This window comes from Grampus griseus (assembly GCF_964374135.1).
Source record: "Grampus griseus genome assembly, chromosome: 13".
NCBI lineage: Eukaryota > Metazoa > Chordata > Mammalia > Artiodactyla > Delphinidae > Grampus > Grampus griseus.
The window spans coordinates 11,263,395-11,285,118 of record NC_139007.1 but is presented as its reverse complement, the minus strand read 5'-3'; the positions used below and the strand labels follow the sequence as shown (position 1 = coordinate 11,285,118).

General features: G+C 38.1%; 1 protein-coding gene across 4 annotated transcripts in view; it reads left to right on the top strand.

Moving 5' to 3' along the window:
* Positions 1 to 21,724, top strand: part of COL12A1 (collagen type XII alpha 1 chain) — a 114,575-nt gene that overhangs the window by 23,919 nt on the left and 68,932 nt on the right. For 3 of the 4 annotated variants that reach the window (XM_082668650.1, XM_082668649.1, XM_082668651.1), the window contains exons 12-21: positions 364 to 636; positions 2,264 to 2,536; positions 10,867 to 11,139; positions 16,051 to 16,317; positions 16,780 to 16,972; positions 18,050 to 18,171; positions 19,968 to 20,117; positions 20,199 to 20,318; positions 20,417 to 20,581; positions 21,155 to 21,301. In XM_082668650.1, coding sequence (XP_082524776.1) covers positions 364 to 636; positions 2,264 to 2,536; positions 10,867 to 11,139; positions 16,051 to 16,317; positions 16,780 to 16,972; positions 18,050 to 18,171; positions 19,968 to 20,117; positions 20,199 to 20,318; positions 20,417 to 20,581; positions 21,155 to 21,301 — 1,983 coding nt within the window. The remainder of the gene's footprint in view (positions 1 to 363; positions 637 to 2,263; positions 2,537 to 10,866; positions 11,140 to 16,050; positions 16,318 to 16,779; positions 16,973 to 18,049; positions 18,172 to 19,967; positions 20,118 to 20,198; positions 20,319 to 20,416; positions 20,582 to 21,154; positions 21,302 to 21,724) is intronic. The other variant, XM_082668652.1, reaches the window with a different exon arrangement.

The following is a 21,724-nucleotide window of genomic DNA, read 5'->3' as shown; positions in this document are numbered from 1 at the left end:
GAAAATCTAGTAAGGGTGGAAGCCTTGTTACTTATGTTTGAAGAAACAGATTGTTTTTATTTTTGAATTTTATGTCAACATTAATTTACAATTTAATAGAGTATTTATGATATTAAAAGTTTACTGTTATATACCTCTTTATTTGATTAAAAAGTTGACAGTACTTCTTTTCTTTCTGGGTATCGTGGAGTGTTTGCTCTTTCAGAATCTAGTTAATATCTGGCTAAATGCATGCAGGAACCAGGATGTTTGTCAAAAAACTGCTCATGGATTTGCTGAGAGAAATGCTATAATTTAGTGATCAAAAACTAGTGTTTTATTTTTCACATAAAATCAGTCAACTTATTATTTTTTAAATTTCAGTAAAAGGAGCACCTCGAAACCTAAAGGTGACGGATGAGACTACAGATAGCTTTAAAATTACCTGGACTCAGGCTCCGGGGAGAGTCTTGAGGTATCGAATTATCTACAGACCAGTTGCTGGTGGAGAAAGCAAAGAGGTTACCAGCCCAGCCAATCAGAGGAGGAGAACGCTGGAGAACCTGACTCCAGACACAAAATATGAAGTATCTGTAATTCCTGAATATTTCTCAGGATCTGGCTCTCCGTTGACTGGAAATGCAGCCACTGAAGAAGGTAGAGGAAATATGCTCATCATTTGGTAACAACTGAAATCTTAGACTGTAGGAGCAGCTTTGGACAACTATGCAGATGCTGTGAGCCATGAGACACTTTGTCTCAATTATCTGAGTATCTTCGATGGTAGTCCTATTAGACTTGACTTACTCAAATGTTTGACTTACTCATGACAGCATTTATTGGTGTCAAAAGAGCCTGAATGCTATGAGATGGTCCAAATATTCTTTTAAAATAATATTATTAAATATTCTAATATAAACTGAAGGATGAAGGGATTAAAAATCAAACCATTATGTACCATTGAGAGGGATTACATATCGTTTCTTCAGGAAGATTTAAGAATATTAACATGTTTTTATTTAAATGGAATGGTTAGACTCCTAGGATAGATTCTGATATTAGTTGCAAATTATTAATATTTAATGTGTGGTTTCATTGAGGAAAATTAAGACACTGTTAATTTTCATTTTATTCCTTATCTTTAAAGTTTTTAAAAAATAATAATAACTACACATTAGCAATAATGAAGTTATTAAGCAACTATTTGTATCAGGTTCTGTGCAAAGAGCTTTTCATATATTATCTCATTTAATCCCTGCATAGACTCTATGAAGTTGTTACTTTTTTATCCTAGTTCTACAAAAAAAATTGAGGTCAAGGGAACTAAATAATAGCTCAGAGTCATGTTGCTCATACGTGGTGAATCTGAGTTTGTGGACTTTATTGCCCTTGTGCAGACAGTCACGTTCTAGCTGGGCCTGCGTCACTACTTCCCTCCTGGTGCAGCCTAGCTAATTAGCCTCTCCCACAGAGACACTTTCTCTTTCCACCTGCTTTCTTCCTCCTCTCTTCCCTCTGGGAAGTCACTTCTCTTTCCCTCTTTCCAGTTGGGGACCTAGGGCTCTTTGTGCCAGGCACCAGAAAAAGACCCAATGATGCTTCACCTTTCTATTTTCTGGAGTTAAAGTGGCTGGAGATGTGTGCCTGGTGGGGAGAGTCATAGACTTGGGTGCCTTGAGACCCTTCAGAGACCACATGGCCACTCTACCAGGAAAGGCATGAAAAGCCAAACATAGTTGCAAAGAGATGGGCAGCCCTTGAGTTTTATCCAAGACTTGACCTCGCTTGGGCTGTTTCCTCTCATATATTTTTTTCTAGGGACGGCATTATTTTTATCATTTATCATTTTTATCACATTGGTGTATTTCATGGCCATCACATTTAGACGTTCATAGCATTATGCTAACAAACCTTTTTATTGATAATTTCTTAGCAGAGTTAAAATCTCCATTGTGATACTAATCAGCACGTATACATTTTATAGTGCTTTGTTCCACTTTTAGAGAAAACATTGAAGTTTTTACATGAAAGATTCCAACATGAAAGACCTTAGAATGTGTAAATACAGAAGAGGAGTTAGATGGCTTTTGCTTTGTTTCTACTGACACATAGGGACCAATTTAGAGATGCTTAAACTCTGCTGGCTAGTCAATAGTTACGATAGCCATAATCTCACCTAGGATATAAATTTGATTTTATACATATATATATAAAGCAACAAAGTGTATTTTAAGTCATTTTATTAAATAATCAGTTTTAATGTTGTTGTTATTTTTTAATGAAGTTAGAGGGAACCCAAGAGATTTAAGAGTTTCTGACCCTACGACATCAACTATGAAATTATCTTGGACTGGGGCACCAGGAAAAGTGAAACGGTATCTCGTCACATACACCCCCGTGGCAGGAGGCGAGACTCAAGAGGTCACTGTGAAGGGAGACACAGCCAATACTGTCCTGAGAGGATTAAACGAAGGGACACAGTATGCCTTATCTGTGACAGCCTTGTATGCGTCCGGGGCTGGAGATGCTCTTTTTGGAGAAGGGGCAACGCTTGAAGGTAATTACTGTCATATTGTATAGAAATCCCTGAGCTTGCTTGAGATCGCATTTAGGGAGCTTAAAATGTTTTCAGAGAATGAAATCTGGGAGTGTGCGATCCTTTTTCTTAAAAGGAATTTGTATTGAAAAATAAGTCGTCATAAAACTGCCTCTTATTCAGAGACGTAGAATGTAAGCTACTGAAACAATTAAATTTGGTTGGGGAGAAGTGTATTGGGGAGCTGAGCGCATGGTAAGGCCGTAGAAATGTGTCTGCAGTGCCACGGGCTGGTTAAATGGAGAATAGGTGTGTGACACTTGGGTGGGAAGGGGCCTTGGGAAACATTTGCGGAGGAAGAGGGTTTGGATTGCCCAAGGTAACACAGCTGCTGTCATCACCCAGGAGCAGGCGGAAACCTTTTTTGACTCTCAGCCTCTTTTCATGCACCATGCATGTAAGCATTCATAATAGCTTGAAAAATGTGAGAATCCAAGTTACTGTTTATTTGTTTTCTAAATGATCTCTAAAGTTCAGTTCAGTGTTAGAAGTTCAAAGTTAATGCAGTACTTAGTAAGAGCCATGGAGACCGGAGCTGTTTCCTTGGTTCTCTGGAGTTCATTGTCAGAGGCCTGCATATTTCTTAGGCTCTTTTGAACTATAATGGCAGCTTAGATTTGACCCACCACAACCACAAAGTAAGTCCTGTGTGAGAGAAGATACAAATGTAACTCAACCACAATGAGAATAGATTGTAGTGTTAGAAAGAATTATCTGTGGATGGTTACAATGATGACTCAGTTCCATAGTTGGGGGCCTAAATGGGAGATCAGGTATAGCTTTCCTTTTGTTATCACCATCTTTTCTATGACTTATTTAAAATAATTGTAGGAAGAAAATAAATCCGAAGTATCTTTTGTAATGTGAGATCACAGTGATATTAGGCAAAATGTCCATCAAATTTAGTGGATCCAGGAGCTTGGAGGACTGTATGTGTTATGATTGACAGGGACGAGGCCTACAAGAGGCACTTTTGATTAAAACGTCAAGACTTAGTCAAGAAATAAGAACAGACAGACAAAAACAGACTAATCAAAATTCTATCTCTAATGGTCATCAAGAGTTTAAGTCCACTACTCTGTGAGATTTATTATTAGAAGAGGATTTAAACGAAAGATTAAATATCAGTGTGTAAAGTACCGATTATCAGAAGAGTCCTGGTTTGGCTACCTTGCCATGTGACTTTGAAATAATCCCTTAACCCTGCTGAGCCTCAGTTTACCCATCTATAAAGAGGGGATGGCCACTGTTCCCCCTTCCTCCCAGACTTACTGTGGAGATCAAATGGGAGAATGTAAGTGAAACGCTTTGGCAACTCTAAATAAAATACCCCACGTATATGAAATTCATCAAGGGGAAACAACATTCGCTTTAGAACTGATATCTAAAAATACAGCTTTTGTAAGTATTTCAAAGATATTGATTGGTTACTCTAAAGTTTTGAAAATAATGAAAGGAATGGAAATTGCCTTAATTACGGAGACATAGTCCAAACAACAAAAGCATGTGATCTTCATATCTGGGGCAACATTCAGAATTTCTGAGAAGATTGTCCTTTTCTTTTGACCTTTGAAGTTCTCTTTCTCATGTGCTTTCTACAGGCTTTCAACGTAGATTATTCATAGGATTTTTTAAGGATCAACTTTTGAGCTTTCATTTTTATAGAATAGTTGGAGATTATATTTGCGAACATTTCTCCCTTATAAAGGATATCTTAGAAATAATGTAATAGTTTTACTTCTGCTTGTACCTTTTAACCTGCTCAAATTCTGCATTTCTTACTTTAAAAATATATTTATATTCAGTCAAAAATCTTGATTCTAAAGATTAAGGCATCTTTACTAAGAATAACGTATTACCAATTTTTAGAAGGTAAGATGCACATTTTAACTTAACAGCAAACATATACTACTGGGTGATGATTTTTCTAGGCCAGGTGTATAGCTAAACTGTTTATAATTTTATGCCTTTGCGCATGTGGTATAGAAAATCTAACAACTTGTATGCATGTGTGAGTGTGCACACACACGTATCTGATCAGAAATAATCTCGACGGGAGATGCACAGGTAGTAAAATAAATTAAAAAATTACTGCTTCCCATTCCCTGAGAAGGAGGAAAGCTAGATGATGTGCAAGTTCCCTTTAAAAATATAGTTAATTCATAACTAAATTGTAAGAGTAGATTTTTTTCCATTGACACCAAAGCTCTTTACTGTAGTGAAGGATTAGAGAAATTGCTACCAGCCTGATTTTATTAACATATTTATCTCATTGCACCATGTGTGGTAAACTTGAGGAATATGTGAAAGCATAGTTGTGACTAAGTGAAAATAATAGAAGGTTTTTGCCCCTGGTTATTCTATTTCATTTTATTATATTAACCTAGCCAAATCCACATACCATATACAGGAATAGGATATGATGGTAAATGCAGGGAATGGAAAGCCCAGAAACAGAGCCAGGCAACTGCTTTTGAGGGTTGCTGTTTTTCTAATCTGTTTTTCTCTGGGGAGAGGAGGTGGTTAGAGCAGACCTTGAAGGAATGTTTCTTCCGTCCAGTGGCATGGCTCAGCCAGCACGGGCATTCTGTGGGTTGAAAACTGTATAGATTGACTGAAGTGCATTCTATTCAATTAAAAAAGAATGAAAAAAAATAATTAGTGTGGTCTACAACCATCCCTAACTTGAATCTGTTTCCTAGTGCTTTCTTGAAATGTCGCCAATGATCAGAAAATTCCCCTGTCCCTGGAAGAGAGATTTATTAGCATTGGCGTTGGGGAAGTTCATGGTTGGCCCCAGTACTGTATGGAACAGAATCACAAAGGCAGAGTTCATTACCATTTCAGATCCAAACTTCGGAGGGATCTGAGCACAAACTATTAGGTTTGATTAACATTGTTTCTTTCTCCTGTTGTTGTTAAAGTGGGTTTAATGTAATTACTAAAACAATGCTGTACATGTAAATGAACTTTAAGTCTTGAAAGAACTTTTGGTTGTCACTGTTAGTGTTTACAGAGAGGCAAACCTGCCCTTATAAACCTCGAAATGAATAATGCCCATTTTAATTCAGAGATTTACCACAAGTGAATGAAAATTTCAGTTTTGGAATAATATAGTTCGTTTATTTTTGAATGTGTTTTTTGGCTATGGAAAAGATGATTTTTTCAGAATTTCCTTTGTTTCAGTTGCCATAGCAACTCTCCAGTGTCCTACACATGAATGGCTTCCTATACATCAAAGCAAGCTAACTAAGCTGACGTTCTGTTACAAGGAGGTTTTTAGCACATCACAGGAATTCTTCTGCAAGATGTTGAGTGACATGGGGCCCCTCCAAGATGGACTAAATAAGGGCTCTATGTTATCCTAGATTTACTGCTGTCTCATAATTTGAAAAATCATACATTCTGGGTATAACAACTCTGATGTTTCCAGGGAACTTTAGCACAATCACCAACAGCAATTCATATTTTCTTTTCTGCAAATCAATGGCTTATCAGAGAAAAATCTATATTACATCAGAGAGGTGACACTTAACGGAAGAAATCTCACCCGGGCTTTGAGGTTGAAGGTCCATTTAATTGTTTAGGGGTTTTATAGAACTATGTGCTGCTTAAAGTAATTAAGTTCACTGATCAATAGTGAACTTTGTCCTTTGGAATGGTGACTCCAAGTCATTGGTTGTAAATCAAGTGTGTTTCCACATGAACGTTATCCAGAGCAGGTCTTCTGTATTCTGCTGTGGAAAGTTGGATGACTCTGAGCTGAGCTCTAACGGAAAAGACAAATTGATTCAGAAGAGGGTTTACATTGCATTTTCAATTTAACTTCTATTTTTGAAAGTGGTATGTGAAACTCAATGAAAGCCGGCTGGAACAATCTATAAGGTGAAAATAGAGTTTCATTTCATAATGATTAATATTTCAGTTATCATCATTGGCTAATTTGTGTATAATTATATTTGAATTGGATGACGATTTGCTTTTTAGAAAGCAAATGGAAAAGAGCTGAGGAAATGTAGGAAAGTTACTTAAATGAGGCCTTAGTTCTTTGGCCTCATCTGTGGAAAAAGTAGAATCAACCCCTTGTGGATGTTCAGATCATGAGAAATGCACCTGTCTAATTACTTGTCTCAGCAGCACAGAGATGCATGCACGCAGGCACCAGAAATGATGCCTTTTGAATATATGTGAGTATGTTCTGTAATCAGATCAGAAATACTGAGTATCAAAATTTCAAAAACTGATGAATTTTGTTTGTTTAAATTTATGACAGAAAAGCATTGTTATTCCTTGCATCTATCCTGGTACTATACTGGGCAGAACAGAGTAGAAAGGAGAACTATTGAGAAGGAATCAAAGGAATAGAGATGAAGGAATGCCGTCATTGCAGAAGATGACTTGTTTGAAACGATTGCCGGAAATTCTATTCCCAGAGGTAAAAGTAATATGCAAAGTGCAGGCATATGGTTCAGAACAGCAGAAAACAAGTACCATGAGATTGAATTATTGAAAACAATGTCACTTAGGTAAAAAACGTGAACAAACCCAAACATCATAAAACATATATTTGTAAGTCTTGGGGCAAAGGGAGAAGAGGAACTCAAAACAGGGGAGCCTTTGCTGGTGCAGAAGTGGGTCCACGTTTGGGGAAACGTGGAGACAAAGTGGCAAAAAGGTCTCCTGGAGTTGGTTTCTGCTCACTGCCACTGTTTCTATGTCTTTCCCTTTTGAAGAATGGTAACCTTTGCTGGACAGAGGCTATATACTGGTCTTCTTACATCTTTCTTATTCCTCTCTCTTTCCTCTTCCTTCCCAGGTACACTAAAAAGAGACTCTCGCAAACCCTCTCCAAGCCAAATAATCTCTTTCTGTAGCTACTGATGTCCGAAGTTCCATAGTTTGAGGACAAAACCTCCAATTCAATATATTAAACCAAAAGCAAATGCCTGGCTAGGTAACCCTTGGGTCAAACCTCATTCATAGGAAAATGTGATCAACGCTTGAAGAAGAAGCATGCATTGAGAGCCTTTTGACGCAGGATAGAGGGGAGGAGACAGCGGTGAACATCCCACTCATGTTATGGGATGGAAAGGGTGTGATGAGAGGCTTCAGTCGACTTCTCCGTTCTCCGAGGGTCAGCCTTGGGCACGTGCCACTACCTAAAGAGTGACTTGTGTGTGGCCATAGACCCATGCGATATAGACACCATCCCGCCGTCCCACACAGCGTCCCTGTGTCTGCCAATTTTGACCAGCTTTGCTTTAATCACACCGGCCTTTATTTCACCACACCTGTCTCTCATTTCAGAGTGAGAGCGAGTGTGAGGGTTCCTTCCCACACTGACCAAACAACTTCCAAATAAAAGCCCCCAAATGAGAAAAGGGTAGAGGATCGTGGAGGAATTAGGATCACAGAGGAGATTGAAAGGATTTTTGGAAAGCATCAGAGCTCAGGCACATCTCCAGGTACTCCAATTTAATCGACCTGGGCATGGCCGAGCCTTTAGCTGTCTGGGTGATTCTGTGTATCTGATCAGGTCCAGTCCAATTATTGTGTTGCTGAGGGTCCCAGGGCCCCAGGAGGTGACGGCCTGCTCACCAGGTCCCCAGACCAGCTTGGCCACTTGGCAGCCTGCCAGTCATATCACAGGGTGAATTCAACTGCTGCTTTTCTTGTAAGTTAATATTTGGCCAAGCCAAGTTTCCATTTTTTAAAACTTCAAGGGTTATAGGTCTGATAAAATAGACTTGTCACGAGTACATCCTATTCTCAAGATTTTTGGGTGTAGTGCAACAGCTGGAAAACCCAACTCCCCTGCTTTTTGGAGCAAAACTGTTTTTCAATGCATTTGACAACAGTATAAACTTAATATTTAGGATTATTTTTATCAAATTGACTGACATAACAAGAAACCCATTGAAGCAGTTTATCTGTTCAATCTTGGCTTCTGATTTGAGGTGTTTTTTTTCTTTCTTTGGGTTCCATATTTCTTTGTCATGAACATGCAGTGTTGCAGTACCAGTGCCTGCCAGTAATGCCTTTATGCGCGAGGCAGAAACTATAATTTTCTGAGGATGTTTTTCTGTAACTGAGAATTTACTTAGTGTTCACTTGAATTAGTGTTGTCATGCCATTAACTGGAACTCAGGAATATTTTTCAGCTCATATTTTATTTGAATCTTAAAAAGTGGTTTTACAGATTCTTTCCAGGACGTTGACAAACCTTGCAAAGGCCTTTACTGCAGTTTTACTAATATTTTGTTCTAGCTTTCCAGGTCTTGAGAGTGTTAACATAGTTGATTAAAATCCATGGGAATACATGTCTCGTGAGCTAGGCTTCTTTTGTTTGTAGCCCAGAAGTATCTTTGTGAATGTATTTTTGCTTCAACCACAGTTCCCTTCCTATTATTTTTCTCACAGTGAAATCATTAGCCTGTGTTTGTGAGATTGATGTCGTGTTGCCATGGAAATAAACAATGTCACAAATTCGGTGCTATAGAAAGTAGGGAGAAAAACAGGCTGAGAAGCATAACCTTTGGGAAAACTAGAAACTAAAATTATTGTTTGTAAATTACTGCAGTGTTAATTTGGAAGATAATTCCCATGTTCTAAGCTAACTTTGTCTTATACTTTTCGGGAATGTTATTAATGCAGCTCGTTAGCTCACTTAGTTTCAGAATCACTTTCAAGTACTTTCAAGTATTATTTCACCACAGTTGTTGCTAACTGCAACTTAGGAAATTTAAGTGAAGAGGCACATATGAAAAAAGGATGTAGTGTATATCAAGCAGAGGAAACATGCTGCAGATTTAGAACTTAGAGACCAGTAGTTGCGCTATCGATGATCAAAACAAAGTAAAACGCAAAAAAACAAACCCAACAACCAAGTCAAACCAAACCCAACCCAACACAACCAAAGAAACAGTTTGTTTATGTTCCTGTAAATAGAGAAGATGTAAAGATGTGTGACCATTTAAGTAGCAAATACAATTAAAGAAGACCTTCAAATGAAGATTAACCTCAAGTACTGGGGGAAATAAGTCAGTATGTTCTTGAAAATAAATACTCTAGGTTGCAGTGAAATATGTAACTAATTTCCCTCCAGAGATGAGATGTCCTGTCAGCAGTTGAAGTTATTTATAATGGAGTTAGAATTTTCCATTTCATCTTGGGGTCTGGTAGGATGCCCAGCTCCCATTTTATTTATTTTTCCCTCTGTAATCTACCATATATGATAGTTTTTTGTCCACTAAGATTTCTTTTTCATTTACTGTTATCTTTATGTACTGAAATTTAAATAATTATGAGTATTTTAAAGATATTCATTTTTACTCTGATTCAAGCAAAATAACAGTCTTCAACATTCTTGTAGCAGCATTATATATCATTTTCTTGAATACACAACAATTACTGGTAAAATGTATGCTGTAGAAGCAGATAGTTTTATATTTATGTCATACTGTGGCATAAACCCTAGTAAAGGTAGCCAATATAAAGTGACCTGTATATTTATCGTACATTTAAATTATGGAAAGTTAGGGTTTTATTGGTAGACATCTGTGTCTCCTATTAAGTCCAGGTTGCTGTATTTTTCCGTTTGGGTTGTACTTTTTTTTTTAAATGAGAGAGCCAAAATTTAGCAGCAAGCATTTTCGATCGGCTAGAACAAGTGGTGTGTTTTATTTTGATGACTAATTGCTTTTAGATTTTCCAGAAGAATTGGTGGTTTTTAGTTTCCTTAGGGTTAAGCTATAATTAAAATTTTGCATTTCTGCTCTTTTAGCTTTGTGAATAGAGTTTCCCCCCCAAAAAATTGTTGGAGTTAAGATTTGCAAGTGATATGAGATTGTTGGAGTTACTGGAAGTGGTATGTTGAAACTGAGCTTATTTAAATAAGATAAGAGAAAAAAATGATGGTGAAGAAGTAAAGATCTTTGTGCACAATAAGGAGAAATGAACTGTAAAATTTGGGGATTTAGATGCTTTTTTTCCCTTTGGAATTGTTTTTTAGGCACGTACTTCTTCATATTTCGATGCCATTCTTGTCCTGAAGGACATTTCAGTCTGATTGGACATATGGGGGCCAGGGTGATAGGCAGGAATCAGGTATAATTCTAAAGTTTAATCCCATCTTCTGTTCCACTGACAGAATAGGACAGACAGCTTAGAAGGAAGAAATGGGCAACTTTAGACAAATTGACTCCAGCAAATCAGGATGTCTACTAGGATGAAGGAGTATTTACATGTATAGTAGACATTAAAAAATGATCCCCCTTTCATTTCTATTCTAGAGCGTGGTTCACCTCAGCATTTGATTACTAAAGATATCACCGACACATCGATTGGCGCTTACTGGACGTCTGCTCCAGGAATGGTTCGCGGTTACAGGGTCTCTTGGAAATCGATGTATGATGATATTGAGGCTGGAGAGAAGAGTCTTCCTGGAGATGCAATTCATACTATCATAGAAAATCTGCAGCCAGAGACCAAATACAGAGTTTCAGTATTTGCAATTTACAGTAGCGGAGAAGGAGAACCTTTGAGTGGAGAAGCCACAACTGAATGTAGGTAACAGTCCGAGGGGGTTTGAGTGTGTTGGTGCTACCTAATAGCTATCAGCTCATCATAACTGCTTGCAGTTTTTCCTTATATGACAAATGGGGACTCAAAAATTAGGACCTTTAATGAATGTGGTTTAAATTCAGGTTTGTTTTGTATCTAAAATTATATCAAAGTCTGAAATATTGAATCCCTTCCAACTACCTACACAGTTGACCCTTGAACAATGTGAGTGTTAATCTGAGTACAGTTTATAGTCAGCTCTGCTTATCGGAGCTTCCTCTGCATCTCAGGAAAAAGCCAACCTCAGATCATGTAGTCCTGTAGCATTTGCTAGTGAAAAAAATCCATGTATAAGTGGACCCTCGAAGTTCAAACCTTCATTGTTCAAAGGTGAACTGTGTTTGTCTCTCTCTCTCAGTCTCTCTCTCTCTCTTTTTTTTTTCTCATGGAAAAAAGAAGCTCGGCTAGTATAAAGATCAGAAGCTATGGAGACAAAGAAAATTCAGGCACATTTATAACTATATTACCTTGGGCAAGTTCTGGAACCTTCCTTGAGCCTCCGTTTCCTAATGTGTAGAATGCAGCCTCAGATTGTCTTGAGGATTAAATGAAATAACAGTGGGCAAAGCACCAAGCATAGTGCCTGGCTACTTCGAGAAGGTTGATGAATGACGTGGCTACTGAGACTAGGATTGTCTCAATATGATACGATATGATACATCCAAGACTAATCCTAGGGAGGCTAAATCAAGTCTACTCAGGTTTCTGGAGGCTAAAATTGACCTTAATCTCATTAATATTCTTGCTTGTGAAAAATTCTGAATCACCCTCTCATCATTTATTATCAGGTGACTAGTGAGAGGCATGTCGGTATTTCTCAATTGTCCTTCCTAAAAAGTAATTTGTTAAGGATGGGCATTTCTAAGTATGTATAGGAGAAAAGTTTATTCCTATTGCTTGGGAGGATTTTAGGAAAAGGGGAAAGATTGGGGCACTCTTGCATTTCCTTTTATTAGAAAGAATTGGAGGAAAGGGGTGGTTTTTCTGCCAAAGGAGGAGAGAGGGAAACACCATGAGCAATTTCAATGAAGTCCTGTATCCGGATTTTAGGTTGTCCTTAAATGAAAGTCTTTTGGTCTGAGTTCTCTGAGGAATTCATCTTTTTTTTTTTTTTTTTAAATCACTGGCAAACTCAGTTGGATATGTCTAAGCTTAAATCTGTGTCAAAATTAACTGGATTAAAAAAATCAAACTCCTGATAGGAGATTTAAATACAGGAAAGGGCACATTTCTCGGATAGTCACATGACTGGTTTCCATGGTAGTGATTGAAATCTTGTGTCTGAATATATTGGCTGATATAGTTTAAGAAGCTGGCCCAAATTCATCTCTATTTCTGGTAAATATTCACTTGTTGTAAAGAGAAGCCATGTTGTAAACTTAGGCCACATATGACACATCTAGCTAAATTTATTTGTAGGAGTGAAGATACAATTCACGTGGCTGAGAAATTATCAAAATTTATATATTTAGAGGGAAACTTTTCCCAAAGATTCTCCTCCATCATTTCTTCTTGTGAAAAGATTGAATCTTCAGATATTTATTTGGGATTTAAAATCTCCCCAAGGATATGTTTTTGTCCAAAGCAAGTATGTTAGCAGAAATCCTAGATAAATTTTCATCTCTAAGAAGCTGAGCATCTAAGAAATTTTCACTATTTCTTGGCTAATTGATTGATTTAGAGGTGAGTGAACAGAAAAGCCTCTTTCTAACTATGAGCATACTAGGCAGCAATGAAAGTACATTTTCTAGAGGGTATGCCAGCTGCTCAAACAGCTAGGCAAGTAAGATGGAAGACAGGAACCTTTCTTTGTTCTTCTACCATTTTGTTGTTGTGTTTTGCTTTGCTCTCTTTGTGGAAAGTGAGGTAGTTTAGAAAGTACTTTGAGAAATCTGAGTCAGGCGTCGCATATTCAGGTGGTGGATGAGTCCTAAATGGTGCGGATAACTGGGTCGAGTCACTGGGTCATGCTCTTAGAGTTTCTTATAAACTTCCAAGGAGACATTTTGGAAATATTTTCAGGAAATATTTTCTGTTTTCACCTGACACTCAGAGGCATGGTATGCAGACTGTTGATACAATGAAAACCATGAATTGTGGCTAGAAAGCCAGCAGATGGGAAACTTTCTACCGGCCCTCCAATTATGGCAGCTGGTTTAGCAGAGGTACAGTGGGTGTTGGAAAGCATCTTGTGCGAGTTGCTAAAACATGAAAAGAACTTAGAGTGGGAGTATTAACAGCTTTTTATGGCATGTGGCATACCTATGAATGGAGTGAAAAATCTTGCTTTTTCCTTATGGGAAGCCAACAAGGATTTTTTTTCCCTCCTTAAAATCCAAAGTTTCCCATTAAAGCTAAGATGAGATATATTGGACTTTATTTAGCTTCAATTCCTCTATTTTAAAGAATCAATTAAAAATCAGGAATACAGTTGAGATCCTTGAAGCATTTCAAGGTATGAAGTACAATATTTGACTGTTATTAACATATTTCAATTTGGGAATATTTTAAAGTTTGGGATCCCACTCTTTTGGGGACATAGGTTTCTTTTTAGATCAATACTTATAAGATTTAAATGTCCATTTTTCTCAATTCTGAGTTGTATGAAATTGGTTTGAGAAATTTGTGTAGGGGAGAGATGTCCTTTTCCACTGAACAAAAGTTGAAGAGATGGAAACAAGAGGTCAGAAAACATATTTTAGCAGAACTCTTTCTAGAAAAGTGTTAGACACACATTGATTTATTCAACATTTGTAACAAATAGATTGTTCTGTGTACTATTCTTTCCCATACTCTTTCCAAAATCCTATGTAAGGTCGTTACATTTTTTGTTTGAAAATATATATTTTTTCTTTTAATAGTTCACTTACCTGGAGAATAGTAATAAAGAATTGAGGATTAACTAAATAAATTTTAATATTTCCAGAAAGTAATGGAATTGGCTGAGAATTCTCTTTCTTTCTTTTTTTTTTTTAACATCTTTATTGGGGTATAATTGCTTTACAATGGTGTGTTAGTTTCTGCTTTATAACAAAGTGAATCAGTTATACATATACATATGTTCCCATATCTCTTCCCTCTTGCGTCTCCCTCCCTCCCACCCTCCCTCTCTTACTTTCTTTAAACCCTAAAATTAAAAAATTGCAACCAATATACTCTTAGTTGAAATTATACTTGCATCTTTCAGAAAACTAATTTATAACCATATATTGAATTTCTTTACCTATTTTGTCATTCTTACCTTTGCCCTCTGTACATAACAACATATCTTTTGCTTATATGGCTGCTGTCAAGATTTTCTTTTTATACTGATTTTAAGTAATTTGCTTATGATGTGCCTTGGTGTAGTTTTTTCATGTTTCTTGTGCTTCGGGTTCATTGAAATTGTTTTATCTGTGGGTTTATAGTTTTATAAAATTTGAAAATATTCAGGCCATTATTTCTTCAAATATTTTATTTATTGCCCCCCACTTTCTTCCGATACTCTGGTTCTACATGTACTCGTCTGCTTGAAGTTATCACAAAGCTCACTGCTGTGCTGTTCAGTTTGTCAATCTTTTCTCTTTTCTTGTGTTTCATTTTATTTTTATTTATTTATTTAAAAAATATTTATTTATTTAATTTATTTATTTGGTTGCACCAGGTCTTAGTTGCAGCACGTGGGCTCCTTAGATGTGGCACATGAACTCTTAGTTGCGGCATGCATGTGGGATCTAGTTTCCTGACCAGGGATCAAAGCCAGGCCCCCTGCATTGGGAGCACGGAGTCTTATCCACTGCACCACCAGGGAGGTCCCTTGTGTTTCATTTTAGATAGTTTCTATTATCATGTCATCAAGTTCGCTAATTTTTTTCCTGCAATTTCTAATCTGCTCTTAATACCACCCTGTGCATGTTTCATCTTAGACATTGTATTTTTCACCTCTAGAAGTTCGGTTTGAGTCTTTCTTATTTGTTCTATGTATTTACTTAACTTGCTTAACATTTCTTCTACCATCATTAGCATATGGAATATAGTTATAATAGCTGTTTTAAGGTCCCTTTTGAATAATTCTGTCATATGCATTATTTGTAGTGCCGTTTCTTTTTTTTTTTTATTTTGCGGTACGCGGGGCTTTCACTGCTGTGGCCTCTCCCGTTGCGGAGCACAGGCTCCGGACGCACAGGCTCAGCGGCCATGGCTCACGGGCCCAGCCGCTCCGCGGCGTGTGAGATCTTCCCGGACCGGGGCACGAACCCGTGTCCCCTGCATTGGCAGGAGGACTCTCAACCACTGTGCCACCAAGGAAGCCCCCCCTGAGATATTTTTATGTGTCAGTTTCCTGTTCCTTTGCGCTGATAGTCTTACATGTTCATGGCAGTCACAAAGGATGGTGTTAACTGCAGTCGCCATGGCTAGTCATTTATGAATTGTTCTTTCTTCTGAAAAGATTCAAGGAATGTTTCTGACCCTGTATTCATGATTTTTAGAATTCTGCACACTGTAATTTCTACAGGAATTCTTTACAGATGGAAATATAATAAAAATTCTAAAAGCTCATCTCCAGAAATGGATGTTTTCTTTACTAAAGTCTCTGGAATGCAAATATGAAATCCTTGCAAATATGAAATCCTTGCAATATGAATTCCCATTTTTTAGTTATTAGCCAGTTGAAGAGAAAACATCTCACTGTGACCTCACTGAGATTAGGCTCACAAGCCCTCTTGAACTTAGGAGAGCTCACAATGCTAAGTAAAGGAATAGTGTATGTATTTAAGAAACCACACATAGCGTTTTGTCACATAAATGGGGAGGTGGACATAAACGTTTTCTTTCAGCAGAGCATACATTGTAATCTTCCTTTCATCTCACAGTATCCGATGATTCGAAAACCTTGAAAGTGGATGAAGAAACAGAAAACACAATGAGAGTTACCTGGAAACCAGCACCTGGGAAAGTTGTCAACTACCGTGTTGTGTATCGCCCCCGTGTGGGCGGGAGACAGATGGTTGCCAAGGTGTCACCCACTGTCACCTCAACAATGTTAAAGCGACTTCAGCCCCAGACCACGTATGACATCACAGTTCTCCCAGTTTACAAGACAGGAGAAGGAAAGCTTAGGCAAGGTTCAGGAACAACAGGTATAAAACCATAATAATTTTTTGGGGAAAGTGTGTAATATTTTAAAGGGAGATTTTAATATATCTACTTCATTTGTAAATGTCTAAAATGCAGTCTGTAATAAATTATACTATAATAGTTAGGTAGGTTGCCTAATTAGCATATGATTTTTACCAATCTAGTTCCTGGTAAAATGATTCTACATATTAATGTTCTAATGCTAATCTAATCTTCTGAATTGTGAGTAGTATTTATACTTCCACTTGGGTAGCACTCTATTATTCTGATTTTTATTGGATATTATAGCTTGTGCTTTCTGACTTAATCCTTTTTATAAATGTATATTTTGAAGTATTTTGTTTGTGATGATTGCCATGTATATCACTTAGATATTTTGAATTCAACTTATTATTGTAGGGGCTAAAAAAAAACCCCAAAGCCTAGGCTTATGGATAATATTTTAACATCTGTTATCTTTACAGCTTCTCGATTTAAATCACCCAGAAACCTCAAAACATCTGACCCAACCATGTCAAGCTTCCGGGTGACTTGGGAGCCTGCACCTGGGGAGGTCAAGGGTTACAAGGTCACATTTCACCCCACGGGAGACGACAGAAGACTGGGGGAGTTAGTGGTTGGACCATATGACAACACAGTTGTTTTGGAGGAACTTAGGTAGGAATGAACTCTATTCCATTGTTGTTAACAGATTGTGCGTTCCACACATGATCACGTATGTGTCTGGTTGCCGGCAGAGTATTTAAAATCAGCCAAAGTTGCTTTCTCACTCTTGGTGCTGCTGAAGTTGAGGTTAGGGTTCAGAGACTCAAATTTAGGCCTGAGCAGTTGTACTCTTTTAATGACTTTTGTTATTAAGTGATCAGGGATGGTGTTTCTTCAGTAACACCCTGCTTTTTAAAAATTAACACCCACATTGCACGATTTCACCAAAAGCAGTTTATCACCAGCCAGCCTTATGGGAACGTAGGAGTCCCCATGCCTTCCGGAAAGGCCCAGGTGACTGACACTGAGATGCGAGTGTGCATCGTCTCCCAGGGTGGGCTGCAGGAGTCAGGGGGCAGGCCTTTGCTCTTGGGCTCAGCTGGGAGGATTGGGGAATGGGGGCGGGTGCAAGCTTTTGCTGCAGGCTGTGTGGTGGGAAAGAAGGAGGTTTGAGTTGGAACAGCAGCATTCTTCACAGTAAAAAGAACAGGCTGCTGTGCATTGCCTGGTGGAAAGTTGGTTTGTTTCAACGATTCATTCAACAGTATTGGAATCTGTATAAATGCTTGATATTGACTTTTATCGGAATAGGGGGGATGAAATTTATTGAGCCTCCTGCGTGCCAGGCACTGTGCTAGGTGCTTTATGTTCCCTTGCAAGTACAACATTTAAATTGTCTTCTTAAAGCCCATCACTTAGAAGCAATAAGAGTGAAAGCCCGATCCTTCCCTGAGTGGCTCAGTGGGAAGGTGGGGATTCTACACCTAATGGAAAGGCAAGGTGGAACTTGGCGCCGTGAACCCCTAGTATTCTCTAGAGTGCTGGCGGGCTAGTTCCCCTTGATACCTCATAGTGTGGGCTTAAACTAGAATGTGATGGAAATTAGTTTCCTTCTTCTGCAATGTTATGTATTATAAGTTCCTCTGAATGAAAGTTTGTAAGTCAAGTTGAATGTTTATAACAAAGCAAAAAAAAAATGCTACCACTTGAGGTTATTATGCATACAGACTATATATTTTAACATTTCAGGGCAGGTACCACCTATAAAGTAAATGTTTTTGGAATGTTTGATGGAGGAGAAAGTTCACCACTTGTTGGACAAGAAATGACAACTCTCTCTGACACAACTGTAATGCCAGTTTTATCCTCTGGTAAGAAATTGAGTTACATTCCCCTAGGAAAAGTCAGTATTTTGCAACTTTTTTTCAAATATGAATTGTTAGGTGACTCATACCATGAAAATTTACTATTAAATTTTACACTAAAATTTATTTCAGTAACATATACTTAAAACATTCTTCAAAGATACAGCTAAGCACACTTTCGCCGACATTTTTTAAGGCTTTCTTGTTAGTGTTGCGTTAGTTACATAGTACTGTATTATTTAAAGTTGAGATTTTACAATGATAATAGACATTACCTTTAACCTTTAATATACATTATCTTTAATCTCTTTCTAATAATTAAAATGCAGTTTTATTTTGTTAAAGTCATCGTAAAAATGATTTATCTGGGCTGAGCAAGCAGCACCTTGTTCCGTAAATAGGTGGGCAACTAAGACTTGGGAAGCAAAATGGTAACATAAAGCCCTCATACTTTTCTGCTCCTGCCACGACCACAACTTTGATACGCATGAAGCTAGTTTTGAACATTCTTCTAGGTGAGGGTGGTGGGTAGAGTTTGCTTCTAAATATTTTAATCATTTGCTGACAAAGAGTAGGTCTTGGCAGGTCAGGAGCAGACTTGTAAAGCCTTAGGTACTTGGACTAGTACTTGGGAATCCTAATTCCGGATGGAGCGTCCAATCTGCAGTGACGCCTTTGGACTGTGATGGGCATCACTGAATCTTTCTCAGCGAGTTTTTTGTTGTTGTTGTTGTTTTGTAATATAAAGATCAGATGCTAACATGGCAAGAAGTTGAAACATTTGTAGCTGGTAACGTAAGCTCCTAGAAAAGAAAGCGTTTGAAAACATGGATGTGGATAAAAGAAGTGAAAGGGTCAACTTTTGCTGTTTTGCATTAATGTTCAATTGCTTCTCGTATGATGATGTTAATTAACTGACTTATATTTTTATTTTGTAGCTTGTGCACTGAGGATATTGGGATAATTCTCTCTTTCCAAAGCACCCTAGCTTTGTATCAGTGTTTGTGCCTGTGGTGTCTGTAGCTCTCAATCTGTATACTTGTTTGTATCTTTCTTCTAGATTGTCTTCCTTCTCTCTTGACTTTTTAAATGTGCAGACCTCACCAGCTGTATCTACCTGATTGTTATACAGAGTAGATGATTCAGTTAAATAATTAAAAACTAAATAATAGCTATCAGACTTTTAAACACTATATCTTTACTTCAAAAAGTTCTAATTTTAAGAGTTATATGCCTAATCCTTCATAATATATGTAATACTGGGGGCTTTAATTAATTTAAAAGATATTATTGGCTCACTGAAACTTTTTCTAGCTTACACGTTTTAACAGTTCATCTCATACTTGTCCGCTAATGACCGTTGAATATTTAGAAAAATGCAACATCCAATCTAGATCACATTAAAAGTTTTATTAAAATTATTATTGTCTTATCGTTAGGTGGCTCTACATTCCCACTTATATATTTTACCTTTTGGGTTTGTGAGCTCATTCAAATTTACGATGACGGTTTAATCCTCCGTGTTCTATGATTGCGGCTAGAAATATAGCCAAAGATGAAGGAAAGATTTTCCACTGAAATAATTACTGGAGGGATGGACGGTTCCTGTGACTCTTATTTGAGGTTAATAAATCATATGGACATGTTTTCAAAGCCTTCAACTCCAAATTACATCGCTGAGCCACAGAACTGAGGCAGTTAGGCGACACTGAGCCCCCAGGGGGTGGCAGAGGCGTGGCTAGGAAGTAACCCGACGAAGAATGTGCTCCTTACTCTGTGCTGTCTCACGATTGCTGTGTCAGGGATGGAGTGTCTCACCAGGGCTGAAGCAGACATCGTGCTGCTGGTGGATGGGTCGTGGAGCATCGGCCGGGCGAATTTTAGAACCGTGAGGAGCTTCATCTCCCGTATCGTGGAAGTCTTTGAGATTGGCCCCAAAAGAGTACAGATTGGTAGGTGTGACAACATTGAAGGCATTTAGACGTCTCCATCATGCTCTTTTATACATGCTAACGCCAATGGTGTCCTTTTAGCCCTTGCTCAGTATAGCGGGGACCCCAGAACAGAGTGGCAGTTAAATGCTCACAAAGACAAGAAGAGCTTGTTGCAGGCTGTGGCAAACCTACCTTACAAAGGAGGCAATACCCTCACAGGTGAGTCAGATGCTCCAGCGAGCTGTCAGCTCTCGCTTTCGGTCAAAGCTTGTGGCTGAAAAATGATGTGACTGATTCTCTTTTAACAATCCCACTAGGCATGGCTTTGAATTTCATTCGCCAGCAGAGCTTCAAGACCCAAGCTGGCATGAGGCCTCGAGCTCGAAAAATCGGCGTTCTCATCACTGACGGAAAATCACAAGATGACGTTGAGGCACCTTCAAAAAAACTCAAGGATGAGGGCGTGGAACTGTTTGCTGTTGGTAAGCATTGACGAGAATTGCCACGCCCCCAGAGGTGACAAATGTGCCGAGGGTATTTTTGTAGTTAAAGATATTTTCTGAAACATGAAAAAACAAACAGACACACTTGCCCTATCACATCATTTATCAAAATAATGTACCAGGAAGTTCATTCATGTTTTTCTTTTCTCCGTGTAATGGGATGAAACTACATGGCTTCTTGGAAGAGAGTAATGAATCAAGAGGACAAATGTACTATTAATAGGATTCAGGAAAATTCTTGTTTGGTTTTCCACAGCACCATGTTTATTTTTGATATCCGTTATTTCACTTTCCAGAAAAAACACTGGAGAGACACTTTTTGGTGGGGAATCAGTGCCAGAAGCATTTAGAAGCAGCTAAACAAAACAGCCTTTAGTTTATATTATTTTTTGTTTCTATTTTATATATGTAATCATTTTATTATTCCGGAAAATCATATATACATTCTAGTTAACACTGAATATATAAGGGTAGCCCATGAAATATTTGCTTTGTTTCATGAATTTTTTCCTGAGACGTGCTTTTAATTTGTGTATATCCATTTTTCCCAAGGTATTAAGAATGCTGATGAAGTTGAGTTAAAGATGATTGCGACAGATCCTGATGATACCCACGCATACAATGTGGCGGATTTTGAGTCCCTCTCCAGGATCGTGGATGACCTCATCGTCAACTTGTGTAACAGCGTCAAAGGTCCAGGTAAGGTTAGCCCAGGGTTTCTCACCCTCAGCACTATTGGTATTTTGGTCCAGATAATTCTTTTTAGGATGGAGGAAGTGGATTCTTTTGTGCGTTGTGAGATGTTTAGCAGCATCCCTGGACTCCTCCCGCTGGATACCAGTAGCATCCCCTGAGTCATGACAACTAAAAATATCTTCAGAATTTGCCAAATGTCTGCTGGGGAGAATACTGCCTCCAGCTGAGAATCGTTGATTTAGTCCCTGATTTTTTTCTGATGGCATCAAACTATACATGACTTCTAGCTTATTTGAGGATACATTTTGTTTATGTGTGCCTGCACCACACACACACACACACACACACACACACACAAGTGAGATTGGGGAAGAAATAGAGATGCTTTCTTTCCTGGTGTATATCTATTCTCTGGTAAAGCATCTT